This window comes from Manduca sexta, chromosome 3 (genome assembly GCF_014839805.1).
Source record: "Manduca sexta isolate Smith_Timp_Sample1 chromosome 3, JHU_Msex_v1.0, whole genome shotgun sequence".
Taxonomy (NCBI): Eukaryota; Metazoa; Arthropoda; class Insecta; order Lepidoptera; family Sphingidae; genus Manduca; species Manduca sexta.
The window spans coordinates 1600961-1626737 of record NC_051117.1 but is presented as its reverse complement, the minus strand read 5'-3'; the positions used below and the strand labels follow the sequence as shown (position 1 = coordinate 1626737).

The following is a 25777-nucleotide window of genomic DNA, read 5'->3' as shown; positions in this document are numbered from 1 at the left end:
CATTCCTAACCAAATAAATATTGCTCAGATTTTTATAGCTAGACGACTTGTTGTCCAACAGATCGCATAAGTCCCTCTCAGAGTTGATTTGTTGATCAACACATCGGCTGTGTTGCATAAAGTATCTAATACCTGTCAATGGCGAAACGTGAATTTTCCCGAAATGGATCCTGACACAACATAAAGTACTAACATGCATACATATGACCGAGTGGGCAGCCGAGCGGTGGGCCCGCCCAATGGAAAGCGATTACCGCTGCTTATGGAGTTTAGCAATACCACGAAAACAGTCAAACTACTGCCTGCGCTCAAGCCATCACACTACTTGCAGACCTAACACTACTTGCTACCTCATTACAGAAACACTGAGGCGAGAAACTTCGAAACAAGAACTGCATACTGAGTTTGAAAAATCCATCTTATTGATGCGTTAGAAGAGCAGAGTTTCGGGGTCAGTTGTGTACATGCTGCAAGGCAGGTAGGCAGAACGTTGGCGACAGTAGGATACGACTTTTCTTAGTATCGTAATTTATACTACTTCACATCAGATCGATGTACCGGAATTTAGAATTGTTTATTATCACGAGATTTGAACTTTGAAATAATATTTTACAACATACTGTGACATCACTATTTCCAGTTACTGAGCCGCTAAGTCTGTTAGTAGGTGAAACTTTGTACTGGATGTTCCAATTAAATCATTGAGGTTGCTTTGATTCATAATGGATCTCTATGTGTGCCTATGACCTTCGCGAGTCCAAAACTGATGAGTCAAACTATCTCTAACTGAACTATCGACAGCTGTGTTCTGAATCAGCGACGCAAATGCAGTATTTGTTATCATAAATACATACAACTACTGACTAGTGTAATTGTTCGGGTGCATGAAATTGTAATTTAAGAGGCCGCCACTTCGTGCAAGCAGTGTTTACAATTTGGTTATGGTTTACGTAACTACACGGATATATTTCCGAAAAGCTGAGAACTGCGCATTATGGTAGTCTGGTTTGTGCAGCATATTTATGTGCTTCTTCGGATACATCACAGAAATCCAATTACGAAAACAAAACAATTTCCTCTTCTAGTTTTAACTGAACCCCATGAATTTCACATTAAAACTAAAATGCTGCTAGGCTTCGCAACTCGTGGCATGCCTGATGTCCATGGATTATAAGCACCCACCATTACCTATACCAGTAGCTCTTTCCCCTTCAAGTCATAAGTCACTGGCTGACATCACACCTATTAAAGACCGTCGCTTCGAACTGTTCATAAAAAAAAGTAATCGATAAAAATTTACAGAGTTCCAATACAAGTATACATTCATTTCTGAATACCTGCCTATTCCGTCCACGAACTGGCCGCGGACCTCGGCATCAACTTATTCAGATTTCAGAACGAATCCTTACGCCGTGGATCATGAATGGAGGTATCCAGATGTTAGATGTAAAGGTCTCGTGAATTATACTGGTAAAATGTAAATAAACCTTATGGATGGCGAAACAAGCGAGCCGGCGAGGAGCGCGCGACCGAATTAGATTCTGGCAGAGATCGACACCAAATGGGGCCGCCATGTGTTTCGCGGAGTGCGGATATTTTGTAGACGGTGAATGTTAACTGCCCAAATGATCACTGGACTGGAAAATCTTGAGTGCGTAATTAATTAAGCTTAGTACTTAGACTTAGTTCCTGTGAACTTGTACCGAACGTAAATTGATTGCTTAGTGATGATTTTATGAAAGACATAATTCTTAAATTACTTTTTGGCAACAGCGCATGTTTATATATATGCATGTTGTACCTATATGTGTAACTAACTACTATTTTAAAATTTTGTGTTTTATGATTGCACGTACTCAAAATGGTTATTTATAATAAAATTACTTTGTTGCTGCACTGAATCCGACAGCTTTAATATACATAGACATAATATTTAACAATTATTAGTATGTATTTTGTTTACTACTATAACGCCCTAAACAGCAAATTAAATATTTACTTTTATTATTGCGTTACACATTTCAGATATAATGCATTGTAAATGTCTCCCGGGAAAACCTCTGAAATTATAGTGACAGTACACCAGACGGAGCTTTTCTACGTATTGTGTAATGGCGTTCGAAAACTTATTTTAGCTAGTACGAAGTTTGCTCGCGACCGAATCGCATCTGCTCGCAAAGTATTCCTTATTTAAAAAAATATTGTAACCGAAAAATAAAGTGTGTGCTACATTGTGAAATGATAAAGTGACATTTTACGTAGTTCGTGAGCGGCCATATTGTTTTTTAGTTTCACATGTGGGTAGTTTTATTTTCCGGGTTGACTAATAGCCTTTCAGCCGTATGTTTTTTATTTGATGAATGTTCAGTTATTTTCAGCATAGTAACTGGGCTAAGCAAATAAATTACATACTGTGTTTACATGTCAAAATATAGGTGTAACTGTGGTTTGAATATCTATCGTAGTTTTAATGTTGTTTACCAAACAAGGAGTAGCGAAGTTAAAGCTTGATAAATAAGTGTTTCTCGTCTCATTGCCTGATAGTTTCAAAGCAGAGTTAGTTTCATTTTCTACATGACATAGATATAACGAAGGTTAATCTCCCATAGGTAGTAGGTACGTGTTACAATCGTAAACAATCCAATAATGTATCGGTATTGAAAACCTGGAATAGCCCATACAATAGAAAACGTGCACTAAAACACAACATCGGAAAATATAATGTGCAACGGCCGGGCAAACGAAATTCTAACAAAATTATTTCTGTACGTTACGATCTTGTTCAGTACAAACGAAACCGCGCCTTATCACCACAGTTTTAAAGTAAATAATGGAACAATTAACGCTTGTAATTTTTTAATTTCGTATCGAAACTAGGCGCAAGAGTTATCGTTTGAGATCGTGGTCCGAAACCTTGATTATAATTATTACATTTCAGCTGTCGTAATTACAGTGCGTGTGTTAGTGTAACAGTGAAGGCTTCAAGATGATGACGATAAGCGAAAGCCAGTACTCCTCGAACAAGATGTCCAGCATCCACAAGATCAACGACAGGGTGGTGCACCGGGACAGCTTCGACGATGTACAGAGCTCCTCGAGCGTCAACAGCACCCTGGTCACAAAGCGAGGTTTCAAACCATCGGACATGTTCGACCCTCAGAAAAAAGAGTTCCTTACGAACCTCAGTTACAAATTGTTCCCCGTAAGTTGGGTAAGTCGTTATCTGATAATAGTTATAGTGGACGCGATACTAACGCCTGGCCAGCTGACTTGGACACGAGTATTGTATACATATGAACTGTTTAAACGATTGTACACTTTATATGGCTTTCGTGTTCCATATTGCGACTCGGGTTTATATGTAATCCATGACTACATTGTCCAATGAGTCAGTACCTCGCTCCGAGTTGTTTTTTGCGTGATGCGTAACAAACAAAATGGCCAATTGTTTTCTAAACTCCTTATTTGTCGTCAAGACGATTTTGTGCATATTGTTTGGATGATTAAACATTTTAACGTGCGTCATATTTTTTACCACGAAATACCTGCAGTTTCCCTAAACAATAGCTTTGGCTAGTTGAGTTCGTCACGGTGAGACCGTCTACCTTATTTCCCTTGACCTTCATATTATTATAAAGAAGTATACATGGATCCATTCCTCTCTTCTCCTAATATTGTATGAAAATAAACATATCTACCTAAAGATAATTTTGAATTTTGTGAAAAGCAAAAACGTTTGATCTCAAAGAAGCAATCTGCTATCTCCTATCAAAACAACTCATTAATCGCCGATAACTTCACAGTAGATATTATTTCTAAATATTTCTTTTAAATAATGCATAAAGCAGTAAATTTGGAATGGACTGTCGGAGCGGGTGCGAGTTCTATAGGTAGCTATAATTTTTCAATTATGTTTATATATCGTTGCCTCCAAAATTATAGTGTGGAAAGATGTATATTTTTGTATGTATTAAGCTGCACTAGGCTCCTTGATGGATGAAAGACCTGAAACAGTGGGAAAATTTAATTCAAGGCTATTGTACTACACAATATATAACTGCATTGTTATATCCATACTATCAATAGTAACATTATGGAACATGTCTATTTAATCAAAATTTTTCATAGATATCTATGTATAATCATTTATGCAGTTCATTCTAAATATTATATAAGTATGGAATATAAGTATCTATTTATTAAGTTATTTATGTATTTATTCTAAACTAATTCTTATATTATATTTTAAGCTACGTAAGCAAAAAATTCAGAATTCCAATCCAATAAGATATGTGTCGAGCATTTCTGTGTCTTATTTTGTGTCCAATAGAGTTCATTGTAGTAAGCAATGATAATGTTTTTGGCTCAAATCCACGGCACCCCGGTCTTAACTCGTTCACTTAGATTTAATTGTGGACTCGAGCCATTCTTTCTAAGAATATTAGCTTAGGTTTAAAAATAGAGCATATGTAAATTCTAGGTTACAAAAAATAGAGCTTATGTCTTAGCTATTGAGATAATTTTAAAGTGCAAAATGTATTAAGTATTTTGAATATATCAAAGTATTTTATGTAGTTAGTTGAAAGGTTGTCTTCAAATGTCGAATTGAATAGAAAATTATGAATATGTTAATTGTAGAGCTAAGTTATAGTTGACGAAACTAAACCTAAATTTATTTATTGACCCTTAAATTAATTTCGTAAGGTAACTATATAAAGTAAATAAACTATATTTAGGTACATATATAAATAAATAAACATACATGACGCCTTGTCCACGAACGGGTAGGCAGGGGTATTAGCAAGGCACCGACTTTCCGCCGAGTGTTTTCCGTTCCATAATGTGATAGGGGAAAACCTACCTACGTGATATTTAAATAAAGTATTAGTACGTACATTTTAATTGAATGTAAAATACGCTTAAAAACACACGCAATATTTCTATTTAAATATAGGTCACAGTGTAAAGTTATGTCAATTAATTAATAACTTATTTCAATTTGCATTTCGTTATATTGAAATACTTTCTGTTTGAATATTGAAATACCAGCACGCGATATTTGTTCTATTTCTTGGAATAATAAAATATGAAATACAATACGAATATCTTAGTTAATTGGTTTGGCTGCTAGCTTAATTTTTAGGAAACTTAGTAAAAGTATACCATCACGCTTGCATTCCTTAAGGAGTAGACTCAGTCTCATTGCGGATAAGGTATTTCCGTCCCTTGATATCGCCATATTGATCACTAACTTACGTGCAAAAATTATTAAAGTTACACAAGTTATGTTGGAAACGTAGGACATCCTTAAAGATTAGAAATCATTAAAGACTTAAACCGTGTACATTATTTCTAATTACTAACGCATTACAAGTGAGGATCATAACTAAAGAAGGGCTGTATGAAAAAAACAAATTATAAACACGTTCATTCATTTTCTCGTATTTTTAAAACCGCATCACAAGCGTTATGGCGGCTGATAAAGTAATTAAGTGTATTCCAACTGGCTTTAGTTCTTTTCAATAAGAATTGATTCATAAGGAATTTCGATAATAAACGTCAATTAATATAATATAATGGATAGTAATCGTGAAATATATTTAAAATACCATTCGCACATAATGTTATTAAATTAAGAACTATAGCGTCATATTTGGAGAAATGACGGCGTGTATAATTTAGAGAGTATATCGAAGTTTTTGTAAACAATAGATAATTAAAGCTCACACTATTGTCTATGACAACTGAAACTTAGGCAGTCGACTTGGGGCCAATAGCGTTATTACTACGTATTTTTTTTAAATAATAATATGCAGAGGAAGTAAACAAACTGTATTTTTTTTATTTTAAAGTACAGTAAAGGTTTTATTAAAAAATTGCAATATAATGTTGTTTACAGTTACAGACAGTGGTTTAACAAAACAAATTTCTAAAAAAATAAGAATCAGTATTTACCAATGGTACCCAAACTAGGAACTATTTTATTGCATTATTTTGATTTTCTCAAGTTTCATAATAAATTAGGAATAGACATGAAATTCAAGTAGACTAAACAATAAGAAAGTTCATGTTACCTACCAAGAAATTAGAAAAATACTTACTCTATATGTAAGGGAAATAAATATAAACGAATATTGAAAATTTCCTCAAACATCATTCACATTAACTCACAGTTACCTAAATATGCGAGACTCCCCATATAACTTGTTGCCAAACGGCCGTATAATTAGATGAACGAGGTTTATTTGGGTTAATCTGTTTGTCCGTCTGTCTTCGAAACGTTGAACAAAGCTCTAGCTTACATATTTCCCGGAAATAACACAAAAAACAATTTTCAAACCAATTCGCATCGGCCGTTTCGAAATGTTGAATGATTTGAAAGTCTTGTGCAGTCGTAGCTCTACACGGTGAACAGGTTACACATGATTGATCTTTGTTCAAAAACTTGACTGCCACTCAGTCATTAGAGTATATCGATTTTTTTTAGATGTATTTGGTCTATCGATAGGCAATCGAGCTGAAATTAAAATAGTATTAATTGAATATTTACATAATTACTCGATTAAAGAAAAAGGCATTTAATAAAAGACTTCTTTTAACAAAATAAGTAACCAGTCTTTCGGATTGGTTTTGAAAAACGAATAGCAATGAGCACCTGCGTGACCTATTAATAGTATTTAAAATATCGTCGATCACTCATATTTTCTTTCTACATTGCTAATCTCCGAGGCCCTCAGATTATAGGGACCGAATTTTTACTCAATACCTGCTGTTTCGTGTGATTCCAAGCTCTTAGTAATGAGGGTATTGGTCGGATGTCTCCTTTGATATCAAGATAGCGTATTTCTTTCTTAACCAAGAATATATCCAAAAAATCGCCCCACCTAAAAAAAAATAAAGATTAATAATACATTATTTCGCGGGAGATAATAAATAACTTCCTAAAACATATTATTAACATAAACATCCTGAAGATGCAAAAAAGCACGTGAAGTATGTACGCAATTCACTACATTCATTGCGTATGTAACGTCAATAAAACTAAATGTAGATAGAATTGTTGGTTTTGATAAACAACTGGCGATGATTGTGAAGTATTATGTCTTGGCGCCACGAAATTATTACTTCTCATGTAAAATTACACAACAATACATTTACTACTTTTAGATGTTTCATTCCTCGACGATCTCCAATATTAAATAGGCAAACTGATCTCTGAACGAGCTATTTTGTGGGGTTTTTACTATATGGTGATCATGAAGTAAAACTATTTTTCGAATTTTATCGCGGCGATCATGTAGGCTACAGTCTTCGAAACGTCGAGAGACAATAATAATATAAATCGCGATAAAATCCGAAAAATAGTTTTAATTAAATGTCTAACATTCCCGTAAACATAAGAAATTATCATATGGTGGTCGTTAACCAGTCGGGTAAAGTGATCAAGTTACTATTATATACTTGAATATGATTTATTCTACAGCACTTAAAATATGTAATACACTGGGTAATACTTATGCTACCCGTTACATGGTTAAAATCAGATGTCAGAAGACAGCGAGATGATGGAAAATACCTAACGTGACTCGTGTTACAAAGAGTTAAAACCCCTCTACTCTCAATCTCTTTTGGCTTTTGGCAACATTGCAACGTTCCGGACAAACTAGCACTGTGTTACACAAAATTATATATCAAATGCACCGTATCCACTTTCATCGATAGATAAGTGAACGGATTCTGAATAGTTTAACACTTAATTCTTGATAAATGTTTTATACATGCGCTGAACGTGCCCTCTGAACAGAGGTACGGTTTACATTGTTATTGCACGTAAATGACGGGATGAGCATCGCTCTCTTGATCTTCAACAACAGGTCGAGCCACTAGAACTACTACTCATGGTAGGTCTCTCATATGCGATAGCTCGCCTGGGGAGGTATTATCGCAATGTCTATTTCTGCCGCCATGCAACAGTTTGTAGTCAATGTTGTGTTCCGCTTTGAAAGACATTGTAGCCAGTATAACTATTGGACATAATAAGACTTATATCTCATGTCAGGATGGCGAGCGCAGTAGAATGCTAAATAATACTTTATACTTCAAGATGTTGGATGGTGTTTCTACTGTTTATGGGCGGTCACATCACTCACCGTCAGGCGAATGACAAGATTGTCTCGTCATTCAAAACTATAAAAACTTAAACTTAAAAGGTAATTTCAAAATATAAAGACAGGTGCTGATAAAATTGAGATCAAAGCTGTTTTCCGATGTCTTAAAACTACAGCGTGTACGTAGAGAGAGCCATGAGCATATAAATACCGTTCGGTAATGCCAAAACAAGATCAAGACTTCATGAACGTTGCCAAAATTTCCATTTTGAGACTAACCGGGTTTCGAATCATTAACACCTGCTAACGATGGATTCTAAAGGTCTATACGTGGAGTTGGTAATCTCTAAATAGGTAGGTTTCTATTAAACCGTCAGCAGCCTAGGATATTGTAATTTCTGAGGCTAGTGCATATAACATATTTTGCATCAAACTGGCTATACTGATTAAAATATAATAGTAATATGTTCCAAAATATCGCGTTCTTGGTAAATCTATATTGGTTTGCTTATAAGAGTTGTTGTCTGGGTTTAGCTAATGCATCCAGTAAGATAGAGCGGCATAAACGTAGACAACGTCGTGGGCCTCTAATTCGTTAGTCAATTTTGTTTGAACTGTACTTTATTTCAAAAGCAATTTATTTACGCCAAAATAAGAAAGTACAAATTGGGTTGCTTACGGCATCTATCTTTAATATACTCTCACCCCATCTAAACATGGTCTCAGTAACACAGAATACCGAATAGACGGTAACATACTTTCTCAAGGCATAAACATTTTGCATAGATGATTTAACTAAGATTTTCCGACCTCTCCGACGTTTTCTTGCTAACTAATATAAAATAACAGTAAAATTGAGGCTTCCCGTACATCTAACGATTATAGACAATAGTTCACACCACTCACAGCAACTCAGAGATGAAAATATCCCAACAGACAGGTCAATAAACTTTTCACTCTCGATTGGCGAAGCTTGAAAAATGAAAACATATCAGTTCTATATTTATCTAATTGTAAGTCCATTAGCAGATCGGAAGGCAGAGATGCATTGAGAAACGATTTAGGCAGTATGTTAGAATGTTAAAAAAATTCAAGTGACTTAGTATGCATTGTGTATATGGCACTTTTTATTACTGGTCTAGTTCTACTGTTTTTGTCTGTCGCTTTAGAATAAACAACATTACTGATGTTTCCAATTTAATTTGTAAGTAAATATATTATACAGTTTTTTCGACATTGCGATAGTAAATGAAACCACATACTCGTCTTAACTTCCGTTAAATTTGTGCCAAAAATTATCCATTAATATCGAATATGCCAAAAAAGTTTTGTTTAACTTATCTTTTCAAAAAGATACTTTGATGATGTCCTCGTTTGAATGATCTAGATTCTAGACCATGCTTGAACAAAAATAGAAGTTTAATAGCCTTTCGTAGATTCAACAATAAGGCGTCGATGTTCAACTAAAGTAATCATTGCAATTATCCATAGTAATATACAAAGACAAAGACAATATAGTTTTTTTTTTAATACATCAACAATCGCCAGGCCAAGGGGCAATCTACTTATTTTCTGTACGCATTTTCGAAAAACGTCCGGGTTATTTGAAATTTTCAAAGGATCATAAATTCGAGTTATACGTAACTTAATTGAGAGGTAAATTATATTATTATGTTCTATTAGACGGCGTCGGATATCCTAGTTGTATTACGGTACGACTACAATGCTGGTTTTGAGTTCTATCCCCGAGTTGAGCAAGTAGTATTTAGTTTTTCCTCTCAATATCGCCCTGTAGTCTGGAATTTGTGTTCGATACGGCAATAGACTTTCCCCCTATCACATCATGGGATGGAATACACTCTGCGGACAGTGTTTGTACCAGTTGCGTTTCTGCCTACCTTTTCGTGGATAAAAGGCGTGAATTTGTATGTTCTATAACTCAAAAACAATATTCGGACGTAACTACCAGTAACTTCACAAGAAATTATTTGATGATAATGTACAGTTACAATGATTATAATTATTGTTAGTTATTGAGAGGACCCACGAGGTCCTGTTTGTTAAACATATTGAATATATGTAGGCTTCAATGATAATTATTGGAAAAGGCATTCATAGGTACATACCAATAAACATAAGCCAATAATATAAAGAATCGTATAGGTGGAGGTGTCCCCAAATATAACCAACCGGCAAGAACATGCAAGACTCATATATTAGTATCGCATTAGTTTGGCGACTGATCGTCTTGTGCAGCTACTTGGCAAACACGAATGATTACAAAAACACTAACGACGAAAATATATCGAAACTGCAAAGTCAAGGAAGAACGAATTTCTCTAGAAAACGTTTTGTAATATTCGTAAAATATTTTTAACCAGAGACAATCAGTATAGCTAGTTATCAGGCCAAAATAATTGCGCCAAAAGTTATTGCCAACCTGTAATAATTCGTTGTCATTTAACAAGATATCACAGCGTATAAAATAAAGTATTTTACATTGATGTTTTGCTATTTTACGGTAAACTGAATAAGATTTTTGTATAACAATCTTCCCAATGTCCGATTTATAAATGTCAGAACTCTTTGTTTGTGATTTTCCGAATTTCATATTGCTTTACGGCCCCTAATTTATTTTGAAATAAGGTCTGCGATTTCATTGATTTACTGTAGGTTATTACAAACAAAGTTGTAAACGGTAATAAGGAACTGAAACGGTACAAACATAACTGCCGATAAAAACGGAGTGCTCGAATGTTTTTGGACTACCATGAGTCATAGCTCACAGTTAATAGACATATTTTTGGACAACTCAATAACGATGATGGCAAGTGGTAGACCTACCCCTGACAACATCTGCTTTAAGATATTTAAATTAGTAAATGTATTATTAAACTTATCGAGTTTACACTGCTGTTTTCCCAAACTTATTATTAAAATGAAGTTTGAATAACACTGTTTACCCATAGGAATAGGCGTGGATCTATTAAAAAGTAGATATAAGAAGTCAGGTCTAAGACGCATCCCAGCATACGAAAGACGTAAAGTCTAGTATTTTAAATGCTTACTATATAAATTGCACTTAGCAGCTTAAAATTTGTTGGTTTTATCGTCAATCTTTGGATTTCTTATCATAATTAAATCCCAAAGCCCCGAACACGTATATTAAATCCACATACTTTGATAGAAGGAACCAAAATCAATATGTATTTCCATCCCACTCAATACATAATGAATCATCAAAGAAAAGATAAATTAGCTTTTAGAAGAGTGATGGCCGATATTAATTTATTAATAACGATCAACATCTCGGAATTTATCGTCAAACTGGCCTGAATGTTGTAAAAATGTTGTTTTTCTCAGTCGGGTTGGCAACGCGTTCGCGAATCTTGGTTTTCTGCCAACGCTACTTAGTGATTACTGTCATATCAAAAAGATGTAATGTCACATGTTAGTTTCAATCATGAAACTGACCATCGGAGATGCAAATGGCATCAAAAATCTGACCTAATAAAAATACATAATGATTGATTAAGACTGTATGGACTTTGCTTCCTTTGCCTTGTGTTATGGTGATGACAATATAATTTAGAACGTTACTTTTGAATTTGATAATCTTATTAATTTTACGAGTCGTTTACATAATATAATCAACAAAACATGTTTTACCATGCATAGGTATACGATGATGTGATATAAGTTGGATTCGTTGTGGACCTACCACTAATGCAAAACTTTCTCAGCTGTCTTATAAATCCAAACATACGTTAATTATGCCGTAAACATTGGCTAGAACATATTTTGATTTAAAATTGAGTTAATTATATTTTTTAGCTAAGATTTTGGAGTATGTTTTAGTATCTTCTAGAAATTAATTGAAACTATCGGTATTATACAGAATGATGGTGAAATCATCCGGGAATCATCTGAATCTAGAGAGCAGCAGGAATATATTGTAAGATTGTCTTAAAACGTGCAAATTGAGTCACTAAGCACATCAAAATTCACTCTTGTAAATATTTCCATGTCCATCCGTCTGACTCTTCCAAAATGATAAAAAAATCATTTGTGTTTAATTTATTGTCTACATTCATTTCGGGAATATTCTTAAATATTTTTATGTCTATAATTCTGTGATTTTATTTTATGTATTATACTTATTTAACAATATGTGCTTTTGCGTACGTCTAATTTAATATTTGTTGGATATAAAAGAGATGGTAAAATACTAAAAACAAACAATAAAATATTTGTTTTTATTACATGCAGATATAATCATAGGGAAATTGTAACGCGTGTGTAATTATTAGTTCAATTTCGGTTGTATTATCTATTTAAGCCGTCTTCATAATCTTAAGAAAAGGCAATTGGTTTTTTGATCAAATTCAGTCACATTGTGGAATTCCCTAAATGCAACTAATTTAAATCCGGTTCAGTTCTACAAATGATAATGTTTTTCAGACGAAAACACAAAACGTAAATAAAATACAAAAATAAAACGAATAACATTCGTTCACTGTTTAGTCAACATGTTTATTTTTCGAACATCTCAAAATGTATATTTCCTTTTGACCTAAGATTTTTCGTTTGTACAAACTATGTATTGAATCATCTCTTTTATTACACTTTGTTTGTTTTCACTGCACAAAATAGCATGATGTCGCATTTTACAAGATTTTACGTTGATTTTCACTTAACTCTGAGATTTCCCACGGATAAGCATTTATATTGATATGCTATTGCTTTAACGTGGCCATTGAAAGGTAAAACTAATTGTAAAAGCTTTATAATGTGATATTTATTTCGCAATTTTTTCATGCTCAATTATTTTTTATCGATTTTTTTTACTTGTATATATAATATTCCTCAAGATGTTACATACAGCAGTAATCTCTAGTAAATTTTAAATGAAATTTAGTGCAACAGCCACATACTATTACTAAGTTATAATGCTTATAATTATAATTTAAACGTAGTTGATCACTATTATTTATTGTACCTATAGTATTTAACATTAATCTAGCTTTGAAAGTCCTCATATCTTATGCCCTATAGTTAGCAATTATTTTACTATTCAATGTACATTCTTCCTATAAACTAGAAAATATTGATTAATTATGAATATATAAAGTAAATATTTAACTCTTATACGAATTTCTGAATATTAAAAACTTAGTTATTATTTGCCACTAAAATGTATGGAACGTAACAGGAAGATGTGGAGAACAAGGCCATCCTGGTGGGAGACAAGGAGGTGGACCTCAACAAGATCTTCACGCCAGCACCTGATGCTGAGGAGCATATCATAAAGAAAGACCGCAAATTCGGTAAGACTATCCTGATATTTGTGTTTATGGTAGAATTGTACCTGAGAAGATAAAATGCAAAAAAAAATAAGTAAAGCTAAAATCATAGTTATAGATGTTGTCCAGGGATAGGTATCTTTTTATTATATGTGCAAGCTTTTAACCTTATTTTAACTTGAAATACTACTAGATACGTATATGTATATAAGATTGTTGAGATTTGACTGACTAACTGCCTCGGTGGCGTAGTTGTAATGCGGACGCGGTACGAGTACTACTACTGCGCTGTGGTTCTGGGTTAGTAAACAAGTTTTTGGGATTTTACATCTTTAAAATACGTAGTCCCAACGCAGAGTCAGGAAGTTGCCGGTGTGATGCCCACGTGCCTCGGAAGGCATGTAAAGTTGTTGGTCCTTCGCCCGATCTTTCTCCGGTCTTTTCAGTAAGAATTGCTCATCATACCGCTATCTACTTTTATTTCATTCATTTATTCTCTAAATCCAGTTCTCCTTGATCTTCCAAAAATGATTATTCAATATTATTTTCAAGGAATTAACACATCTATTTCTACTTTCAGAGAAAACATTCGCATCGTCAGCGTTCTACGTGCCAGGAGTCCATCCGACAGTGAAGGAGCAGATGGACCTGGCCCGAGCCATCTCCAAGTCGCTGAGTGACTCCAGCAATCACATGAGCAGGGGGCAGAGCATGTATGTCAACAGGAAAAAGAGATCCGTCAAATGGGTGCACGAAGGAAGAGGTGAGGATTTAATGTTTTGTTTTAAGAACTATTACCGGTCTAGTGCAATCATAGATGGTTGACGAAGGTTATAGGATCGAGTTGAAGGTCGGACAGTGCTTCTCTACTTAAACTTCGTGGAGAAAAAGTGTTGCTAGAGTAGGAGGCAGTTTTATTTACAGTATGGATTTAAACATTTGAAATGTTCGGTTAGTGGACTCGTAAGAAAATAAAAAAATTCTGGGCCTGTTGATATTGTGATGGTTTCCCAGTCGCTCATTCGATTTTTTAACCAATTTGTTTTGTCCTCCAACTTTTACCATTAAGCCATAGTATATTTTCTACTAATTATAATTTTTAGTAACCAATCTCCCACCTGTCAACTGGTGAAACAAAAAATAACAAAATAGCAACCGGAATGCCGCGTTAAATTAACTAAAAACTAATTAACACGACGCAGAGGATCTAGTTTACATTCTGACGTGAAATTAACGTTGGCTACAGCGCGACGTTCGATAATAAACACGCTCATTTGTAACTGACATTTTGGTGGTACGCCAGCTTTCTACATCTTTCTATATAAATCATGCTAATATTTATAAACGTTTGCTTTCATCGATGTACATACAATTGCACATTATTGATGCAAAGTTCGAATGTTTAATGGTTCATATTTATCTATTTACGAGGTATGTTTCTCCTTTTTGAGAGTGCATCAGGTACCACTGTATTTTTTTTTGTTTCGACTTTAACCAGATCATGGGATTATGGAACATAAAGTAATTTTTTTTGGGACAAAGAGCACCCCGAGGACAGCCGTGGCCGGTGGCGTAGTTTTTCTGCATGTGCGGTACGCAGCGCTATGAGGTCTTGGGTTCGAATCCCGGATCGGGCAAAGTGATATTTGGGTTTTTCTACTTAGTATCAGCCCGGAGTCTGGAATTTAGGCTATAGGCTCGCCCCCTATCACATCATGGGACGGAACACACTTCGCGAAAAGTGGGTGCCCTGGTTGCGCCTCTGCTTACCCCTACGGGGATAAATGCATGATGTGTGTATGTAAGGAGGAGTAGTTCCATGAGTTATTTAATTCAAAGTACAAGGTGGTTTTCTTGTTTTTTTTTTTTATCCAAACTTAACTGAGACGCTTTAACAACCAGTTTGCTTGTCTCTTTCCGGTATATTTATAAAGAAAATAGTAAAAATTCTTTGAATAAAAATTTTTGAAACCTAAACGATAATTTTATGACGCTATGTACAGTATTAGTGCGGATGTATTTTTTGTCAAACGCACTTATTCTCAGATGTAAACACGCTAATGATTCTAGTTCGGCTGACAAGTCATTACGAATGTCACGACCGAGGTCAGGCGTCAGCACAAAACGTAATGTATGTTTACTTGTGCCTTATGTGTCACACATGATGTTACTAAATTAAATTTGTTGAGATCAGGAAGTTAAGAGTTTTCAATCCCATAACTATCTATGGTGAAATTTCTTGGTTCAGGAATTCACAACAAAATCATATGTTTTGTTCTGATGCCGGCCGTCAGAGATTCGGAACGAAGAGTTCAAAAATGCGAATAAAATTTTAAAATAATCCATCCGCCCATTACCTTTATACAAACAAATTCTGAGCTATATCAAAATTTTATGCATCTAAAACTCTAGTTTCGTTAAACGTGTTTCTGAGACTTTTACGCCCTCCCACCCACCAGTACAACTCCTGTAAGCCAGGATCAGCAGTGGCACGCATTTTACGACACCGAGCAGTGAAGCTCGGCGAGTCTCAGGGGAAACTAATATGTCATTATCCCGCAACGAAATTAATCAAATAGAAAGATAGGGAAGAGTTGGAAATTAAACGTGTCTCTGTCTAGTTAATTTGGAATGTAAAACTGAAATAAAAACAATGTTCCTCATATTTCCAGGTCGCAACACATCTAACACCTGCTCGACCCCAACGCCAGTGGCTAGTCACGACACGCACTACCGTCCGCCATCCAGCCAGAGAAACCAGAAGACATACCCCAAGTCAGCGCTCAAACACTCCAGCCTGCCCAAAATGGAGCCCTTCCCCATCTCGCCACCCACAATCACTGTGCAGAATGTCGACGTGCCCGTGCCGCTGGCGCCGACGAAATTAAACGATGTTTATGCCTCGCCGAAGAGTCCGCGCCTCCCTCTCGTCTCTGGGCCGAACTTCAATGTAGCGCCGCGCGGTTGGGGCGAAATGAAAGATTATTACCGACCCGTGTCGCTAGATGGCGTTGGTAAAGTCACCGTAGGCTTCACGGATTATTGAACTACTGAAAATCTAAAAATTAGGCGTATTGTCTATGATTAATGATCATGGTTGGAAGCGACGATGGCCGAAAATGAAATCAAGTCAGATATATTATGTTATTTAATGTTACCATAAACTATTTTTAAATATTTAAGCATTTTATTTTCTCAATATTTTAGTAACAATGAAAAAAAACACGCATTTGCCCCCGTACCGCATGGCGTTTAATTTCGCACACAACCAAATAATAATACATAAAAATACGAACACGGGAATGGCAAAGTGAATGATAAATAAGAAACTATTCATAGTCTAGAAACTAGTCATATTATTTATTTTTCATAATTTAAATGCTACTTGACTGTGGAATTAATACTCATTGTGCCTTAAGGTAAGACTAACAATAGATATAACATACATAAGTACAATTAGATATAATTAAGTATATCTTCGTGTAATTATGTGAAATAAACATATATGTCAGTGAAAAACATAATATCATAGAGTTAAGCTAATAAAAAAACGCCATAACTACAATGTTGTTTACTTATTTTTGATGTTCATTTTTATCATTAAAGCCATTTCGATCAATATGCGGAAATCAGTTTCTATAACGGAAATAAAATCTTGTTTCTCGGACTGACAAGAAGCCAAATATATTTTGATCAATGCGCTAAATAACAACATAATATAATATGTTTAGCAAATAAGAAATAACTCGTACGAAGCTATGAAAAGTTGTATTTATTGTTGTGATCGTGATATTGCGGGCGGCCGTTCAATAAACTGTTTCAATTGCACACGAGTTTTATTATTTTGTTTTGAAAAATACAATATAGATAATGATATAACGAGGTAAGGTTTATTATTATATTTTTTATCTATGGGTCGTTGAATAGTGGGTGAGCAGAAAGACGATATAAGCCCGGTGACAAACAAAAAAAACAAATTATAAGAATTAAGATGCCTACATTAAATATTGAAGAGCAACCTTTTGAATATATCGTTAAAATGATTTCTAATTTTTTTTCATCATTAATTACCGTGACAACCGGTAGAGTATTACATACCTTAGTGATTACTAATTATCACCGGTCCATGCATGTGCTCTTTTAAACTATGAAATTGGTTCTACATTTCGTGTCATAAATTCTCAATTTACCCGCTAGTCTATAATCTGTCTGATTATTATAATTATAATACATATGCATCAAAAAATTCAAGCATACTTACAAAAATAGGTGTTTAAATATTAGATATGTTCAGATAAAAGTCTAGAAATTACTTTCTGAACTAACGCACAAATAGTTGACTTTCACATTTGGCAACAATGAAAGTATTATTTAACTTTTTACATGCATTTGCTACACCTATATTTTTTCGAATGCCTACATGTCTTTTGACTGCGAAGGAGAACGTATTTAAAGTACAATTTGGAGCCTGAAGCTAAAGTAGTAAAGTAACAATTATGAAAATACGCTCAGAACATTTTTGTAGTGGGAAATAAAAAATCTATTTACGAAAACTTATAGTTCATTAGTTTCTGCAAATAATAGCCACACACGGCTATCTTTAAGACTTCAACCCAGCCATAACATTAAAGATATCTGCACTTCATTAATGCCCTGATATTATTTTCATACCTACCATCTCCACATAATTTTATGAGAAGACACTAAATGAAGATGCGCGTGTATGAACGATTCATATTAGCAAACTCCGTCCTATGATGTAATGAAAAGCGATCCTGTCTCCATAGTAAGCACAAACTGCATACCTGGGCAACTCTTTTGTGTACACCAAATACCTTTTGTTTCTACAAATAATCGAACCCGTAATTTCTCGATACACAGCGCAGGTACACTGGCACTAGACCTATGTATTGAATTTTTATTTTTAACATTTAAAAATTTGCCATTGACCACTTTAGTTCCATTGTACTATCTAAATATTTTAATCGATTATAATAATAGAAAAAGTTCATAACGTTGCTGTGGCACAACAATCTAACAGTCACATGATCTGAAGTTACTCGGTGAACGTAAATGACTATAGAAGTGAGCGGATTTAGGCAATAACCTCTTAAGTGTTTTGGGCCCCTTACACGCTGTGTTTTCGAGTCATGCCTCTTTTCGAGAGGGGTCTTCATTGTAATATGACTTATTCCCTTCAAGTATCGTCGTACATACATACAGTCCGACATCGTTCTCGCAATTGTCAAAAAATGGCAAATTTTACGTTGCTCGACACTGTATAAAAAGTATTTAGCATCACCTTCAGTATAGATAATTTTGTCTTGGAAGGTTTAAAATATCTTTGTCACGAAAATATGCTGAATTAAAAGGCTGATCACACATATGTTTTGTGATAATACGTTTTGTGCTGCGATTGGGGAAGTGATATATTTTAATGCTATCGTTATTTAAAAACATCTGTTCTAATACATTGGTAGATATTTCATATCGACAATTTGTATGTTTTGTGTTCTAAATATTATTATTCTAATTAGAGACTAATTGACATTACAATTCTCTTATAGCTCTGTTTTAAAGTGGGAGTACCATATAGGTAAGTATCGCTTGGTGTCTAATGTCTATCGTCAAGAAATAGCGTGTAAAAATTGTTGTGGTTCTATGTAACTAAAACAGTAGTATGTATAAGTACTGAAAATTATTAGACTTAATATCTATTAAGTCCTATGGTCCTATAATCCTCGTCGTTGGAGAGGGGGGGGGGGCACCACAAAGGCTGCAAAGTCTTCGAAACGTCGGGAGAATACTAAATTATTAAATCCGCGATAAAATGCGAAAAATTCTTTAATTTTAATGTCTAACATTCGCGTAAACTTAAGAAATCTTAATATCTATGTCTGGACTCTTGGATGACAAGCGTAGTCTAATGCTTTGAACAAAAATTATTTGGTTTAGCTACTGATTATGGGAATTCCCGGAGTTTATGCTTAACATTTTTAATAGTCCAATTAGAAATGTGTATAAACGATAATACCTTTACAATCGAGAATTTTAATTTAAATATACATTCGATTCTGTTGTCATTGGGGTTATAGTGCCCAATAATGTCTTGCTCCGTCCCTGGTTGACCCCTGTCGTTTATGCTCAGTGTTGCGAGCGTTGGATTATGAAACGATTATTTCATATGCATTAAGCCGAACCTTACGAAACAAATGCCGACACATGTTCGAATAATTTACATACTATCCTTTGGGGATTCAATTTAGAACATTTATTTTTATTTTACTTAATGCCAGGTGGATTCAATAGGCGTTTTTCTATTAGTATAACTTCGGGTAATGCAAAGATAGGACAATATGTATGCGAAAACTCGGTTAGATATTTTAAATAACAAAGCGATAAGTTCCTTCATCGAGCCTATAATAACCAATAGTTACTTTCTATTTATTTGTCTTTACAGAAAATATTGTCATTAGCCGACTATAAATTGATTACGTATATGAGGAAGTGTCATAAAAAAATATTACTGTTTCGTATTTCGAACTCTGAAAGAAACGCAACGGCTTTTGTTTGTCTGTGATTTTGATACGCAAGACATTCACTCCGCAAAATCACATACTACAAATGTATTACAAAATGTTTTAAATAAATCCTATGACAATATATATCATATAACCAGATAAATAATGAATACAACGCATAAATTAATAATTACTGTGAAATAATTAATCCACAGCACGACAGACCAATTAACGTTAATAATACTCTGATATTAGTCATGAATTTGAATTTAATCTATTTAAATTAGCAAAAGATTTTATAATATACCGGCACTAAGTAATTTATTTCGTATAATATATTCTGAAAACTTATAAGTATTTAATTAATAACAGTTTAGGTAAATAAAACGCAATTTTAAATATAGATACATAAAATATTAATACAAACTAAACAAAGCAAAGTCCAATAAACGATTTTAATAATTTAGAAGCGACATGAAACATTGGTTCTTTGATTGATGATTGATACGTTATGTTTAATAATCTTTTTTCAGTGTAGTAAGGCTATAAACTAGACAACCTGGAAAAGCTGCTCACGATCCTAAAGTTGGAAGGGAAAATACCACGAGGACGAAACCCCAAAAGATGGATAGACCAGGCTTCCAATGCGTTGAATGTCTCCATTAGTTCAGCACTTCATCAGACAGAAGACCGAAGCAGATGAAGTGATATCACTGTGAAGATAATTGAGAGTCACGATCCTCAATAATGAGTGACCGACTGGAGAGAAAGAAGGCGATGAGACTGGTGAATTCCTAGGGTGCGTTTGTAGCCACAAATTAAAATTTTAGCCTCTCTGTACATTTAATAGACGTGAGCTGAGCAAATCCTGTACTAATTCACTCTATCTACCCATTCACAAACAAATAAAACAGTTGTAAGCTTATAATAACAAGAATAAACAAATTCGCGTTGGTAGTCATGCGGAAGAGAATACCTAGCTATAATTTTATTTTAGTAATTAAGACTTCTTTAATAGAAGTGTTATGTGCATTATAGTAGTATTAGATGTGAAATTTATATACCTCTACTGAAAGAGATATAAAGAGACTATTTGTTGATGTATTGCTGCTAAAACCTCTACGTAACCCCCACCTAACTATGATGTAAGTTGATATAATAAATAGTCACGTGCCTCTAGGATTGTCTGGGCCTTGACTGTTGCTCTTTACATTGTCAGAAACACAGAGCCATGCCACGACCTGAATACCCTTTTACTTATGATATAGTATACAAATTGATTATATAAATATGGGTTTAAATATTCTGTATACATACCTACATGATATTAAAATATATTCCATTTTAGGGGTAGGCAGAAGTGTAACATTTCACCAGCTATATGTTCCACGTAATATGAAGCGAACCTATTGAACTTTACCAAGCACTTTTTCTGACTCCAGAAAAGAAAGTAAAAGGACTGTAGACAAAAACCTAATATGACTTTCTCTGAGGGTGGGTCGAACCCACGACTTCAATTCGGTAGTCGAGCGTGTACGCAATTAAACTATGCCTCCAAGTTAAATTATTTATTTCGACTTGAAGTAGTGGAGTTCATTCGTGTTATCCAGATTGCCAAGAATGCTTTCTTACTTCCTTATACACATTTTCTTATTAAAGTTCGTCATAGATTAAACATTGTTCTTCTTCTGTAGAAATGTTAGCATATTTTAAAGGGTATAAATTAAAAGTTTTAGCGATATGAATACGCAAGTAATTTTATTAATTTATCCTCAATATATTTCCCTTTTCCTTGGCATTTTGATCTATAATATTGACTCAAAATATAAAATACCTATTCCGAGTTTTAACTTGCGTAACTGTTCCTCCCAAAATCGTTGTGCACCAGTTTTTGCCTCACCTTGAGATGAAACTAATTAGGAGATCACTTGAAGCGTACACGGAAGTCCACACCTATATTATGTTGCAAAAACTTAGTTTTTCTATCTTCGCAGCTTGTGAGAGTAACAGGTTTGGTTTGTACGGAAGTTTAAGCGGGTTTTCATGCCTTTATTCAAAGGGATAAGCAGTTGTTCAACCAGGGCATCTACTTTTCGCCGAGCATATTCCGTCCCATGATTTGAGGGGGTGAGCTTATCATATCGGGCACGAATTTCTGATTCTGGACTAATAATGAGCAGAAAAACTCAAATATTATTTTAGCCGACCGTTTCCACACTGTAGTCCTAACGCGCACGTTATACAACTACGCCACTGAGTCGGTCTAAATCATAATAATAAAAAAATAAAAATAAAAAGCCTTTTATTTCTAGAAAAGATAAGTACAGTTAATTAGTATGTTAATTTTTTTTTTTTATTATGGTTTTTCCAGAACCCCTCCACGGGTAAAGGCCTCCTCCAAAGATTTCCAGCGCTCTCTGTTCTGAGCTTTCTGTATCCAATCATAATAATAATATGTAATTATTAATTATAATCATAAGTAAATTACATATTATTAAGACAAGTAAGTTTAATTATAATTCCAAACACGTCACTCACGTGCCAACACGCTTTTTTTCTGAAGTTAGATTAGTTCTCACAAGTATAATTTTGTTTTATCCTCCCATGGCCAACTAGACACAGAAAAAACATAATAAGTATATAATATAATCATTGTCCTCACTATAATCTCTGTACCATTGTTTTAATTCAATCTTTTTTATTTTACAATTTGACTGTTGTTTGCAAGGTTTGTTGCGAAAATCTAGTCTAGCAACCATATTTATTTCTCTTTTTCCTTCGTCTTTAGTAAATTCCCCTTCAAAAAGCCATACAGTTTTGCCTGATTTGGATCTCGGAACATAAGCATTATATGCTGTTACTCAATTAATGAAGCAGATGATAAATTTTAACTGTAGATAGCCCCATGCCCTGCAGTAGGACAGTATATAATACAGTATCTTACTTTCTTATCCTATCTCATTTTACTAATAATATACATGCGAAATAATTGGATGTTCGTTAGAAGTAAATGTAGAAACAGCCAGGATTTAGATGAAATTTGACGCACGAATATATTCTAATCGCATAATAAAATGGATGCATAAAGCAACAGACCGGCCTCTATGGCGTACTTTGGGAGAGGCCTATGTCCAGCAATGGACTGCAACGGGCTGATGATGAATAGATCATGCCTGGATTAAACACATAGATTACTCTTCACCCGGTAATTTGCCCCTATCGTTACATTGATTTAAGAATTTTTGTAGTGGGAAAAGCTTCTCACACAGGCGGAGCCGCGAACAACATCTAGTTATTAATAAATTATACTATTAAAAGATGACAAGGGCATTAAGTTTTTGTAAGTTATATTTTTTAATAGAGCATTAAGTTTTAATGAAGACATGAGTTAACTAGAATTTCTTACAAATGACTTGAAACGCGTTGAACCGGTTGTCAGAACTTCCCCCAAGATGAAATACCTTAGCAAACTATCTCTTAATTAACTTGGTTTATATATTACATTCAGATTACTGTCTATACTATTATATTATAAAGCTGAAGAGTTTGATTGTTTGTTCAAAAGGCGTTAATCTCAGAAACTACTTGTTCGAATTGAAAAAATACTTTAGTGTTGGCTAGCTTATGCATTAAGGTAGACTATATGCTATTTAACCTCACTTATAAAATAAAATAAAAACATCACGCTATGACCAATAGGAACGGAACATCAATGAAACATTTTGCAAAAACGGGAAATATTTTTGAGACCTTCAGTTGCGTGCGTTGTGTAAAATTACGCAACAATCATGTATGACAAGATTATTGCTTTTAAAAAGGTAAAAAAAATATATTATAAAACAAAGTCCCCCATTGCACGTGTCTGCCTGTCTGAACGCGATAAACTCAAATACGACCCAATTTTGATGTTTGGTATGGAGTGGATGGTGTGTGTGAGTGTGATCGATGCAATTATTTCACGCGGTTGAAGCCGTAAGCAAAAGCTAGTAATATATAACTTTCTTTCAGATTAACTTAAACATTATAAAAATAAAAATTCATTAGGCAATATACAACGTAATCACATAAAACGCGTTAGACTAAAACGAATAAAACAGACTGAATACTACATAATATTATTATATGAAGCACTATGACAGGTATCTGAATGATGGTCGGTGTGTTGTCAGGGGCTGGAGCAGTTAATGTTACCGAGCTATTAGCTTTAGTCGTTTATCAGTGGCGAAAAGGGAAATTTTCCGAAGTGAACCTGATCCAACATATTATGCAGAAAATGCGGTCTGCAAATCATTCTAACGATAAATAGATTCTACATAAACGAAGCAGGTAGGAATCGGGGTATACGCACCCTTCACCACTGTCGTTTAGTTAATTACATCTATTTAGTTTCTCAACATGATATAACTTAAGTTAGTGAGTTTTAACAAATGGCATATTGTGGGCCGGTCATTTGCCTTATGGTTTGCGCCACGCTTGCTAATATCCAGTGGCAACGCCAAACAAAACTTTGAAAGAATTAGTTCGTGGTGGCGCACTGCGCTCGTCGCCCTCGACTATTAGAATCAAACAATTCAAAATAATTATAGTTGAATAAATAATTTCATATATAATATCCTGAGCTCCATGGTTTATCATTCTGTCCCACTTTCCCACTTAGTGATTATAATTCTATTTTATGCACAATAAGTTCGTACATCGTTTTAGGTTACCGTTATTTTTATTTTGTTTTCTGTTGCCTTTATTTTTCCTTTCGTCCTAAGTCTTAGTTTAATTAACTCTGTCGCTGGTAGCCCAAGATAAAGGCCTTGCCTAGTTTGGGTACCCCTGGAAATAATAGTTTTAAGGATCTCATACTTTTATATAAATTTATTTTAAGTAGAATTAAGTCTCTGTAAGTCTAGTTTTTTAATAAACGATTTCATTTCATTTCATAGTTAATAATCAATATAAGTTGATAAAAATACGCAAGACTTAAGATAAGAAAAATCGCGAGCAATGCCTTGTTATTAAAAGTTTGTCAAAGAATCAATTCCTTACCGTCTAAACTTGCGAACACTACTTCTCGAGATTTCACTTTGCGAATCCCACCGCTGCCGGGCGACCGATTGAACTTGATTTTAGGGTCCCGTAAGACTGTATTAAACCCAAACCTATATAGATTGGCTTGTATGTGTTAAATGGTTCTGTTTATTGGAATAAAGCAGAAAATTATGATAATGTTATTGAATTATTTTCTTTTGCTATGTTGTTTGTTATTAGGGAGACATTAAGTGTGGTTTGTGAATAAAATCTTTTTAATTATATAAGTTACCGATGCTAATAATTTCATAATCTGGTAAACAAAATCTAATAATTGTTAATTTAAGGTTAAAAATACATCGTACCGTTTCCTACATATGAATTATTATCATAATAATACATATATTAAAAATAAATACCTGCCATCGCTAACTTTAGAACATAATAATTTTATTACAGCGTAAAAATAATGACATAATTTTGCAGTTTATTTCTGCTTAATTGTGACCACGTTTCAACTTAAAACTATGATAAGAGTTTTATATAACAATACATAGTAATTGGAAAAATAGAACAATAAATGATACGCATTTGGTTCGAGGTTAAACAAATTACATTTATTAAGTAAAATGAGGTGATTTTGTATAAATGTAAACAAGGTCTACGTAAAGGGATTCTCTTCACATTAAACTCTTCATATGTATGAATTTTGGTGTTTATGTTTGGACGTAACAACGTGATACTATATAATTGTAATTATAAAGTAGTGACTATCTTTTTGTAATCACTTACTTACTTGACAATAAAATGTAACAATTACTTATTT

General features: G+C 34.1%; 1 protein-coding gene and 1 long non-coding RNA gene across 9 annotated transcripts; one reads left to right on the top strand and one right to left on the bottom strand.

The window, feature by feature from the left end:
• The first annotated feature begins 2121 nt into the window (after window positions 1–2121).
• Window positions 2122–17239, top strand: LOC115443543. Of its 8 annotated transcripts, none has more exons than XM_030168993.2 (6): window positions 2122–2297; window positions 2954–3211; window positions 12007–12063; window positions 13321–13435; window positions 13992–14174; window positions 16084–17239. In XM_030168993.2, the coding sequence occupies exons 2-6, from the start codon at window positions 2987–2989 to the stop codon at window positions 16455–16457; spliced, it is 954 nt and encodes a 317-aa protein (XP_030024853.1). In that variant the 5' UTR covers window positions 2122–2297; window positions 2954–2986; the 3' UTR covers window positions 16458–17239. The 8 variants fall into 8 exon arrangements, with proteins under 8 accessions (XP_030024853.1, XP_030024852.1, XP_030024856.1 ...); XM_030168992.2 differs by having other exon boundaries at window positions 2123–2297; window positions 2939–3211; XM_037439544.1 differs by having other exon boundaries at window positions 2136–2179; window positions 2939–3211.
• Window positions 6056–25028, bottom strand: LOC119189545. Its single transcript, XR_005112461.1, has 3 exons — window positions 24970–25028; window positions 6767–6884; window positions 6056–6517 (listed from the first exon to the last, which is right to left on the bottom strand). It is a non-coding gene; the product is annotated as an uncharacterized LOC119189545 (long non-coding RNA).
• Between the last annotated feature and the right edge of the window lie 749 nt (window positions 25029–25777).

Excerpts from the sequence above, each read along its gene's own strand:
- LOC115443543 (XM_030168993.2), top strand. The coding sequence starts at position 2,987 with ATGATGACGATAAGCGAAAGCCAGTACTCCTCGAACAAGATGTCCAGC. Across the intron at positions 12,064-13,320 it reads GAGAGCAGCAGGAATATATT|GAAGATGTGGAGAACAAGGC; the intron begins GTAAGATTGTCT and ends GGAACGTAACAG. Across the intron at positions 13,436-13,991 it reads AAAGAAAGACCGCAAATTCG|AGAAAACATTCGCATCGTCA; the intron begins GTAAGACTATCC and ends TTCTACTTTCAG.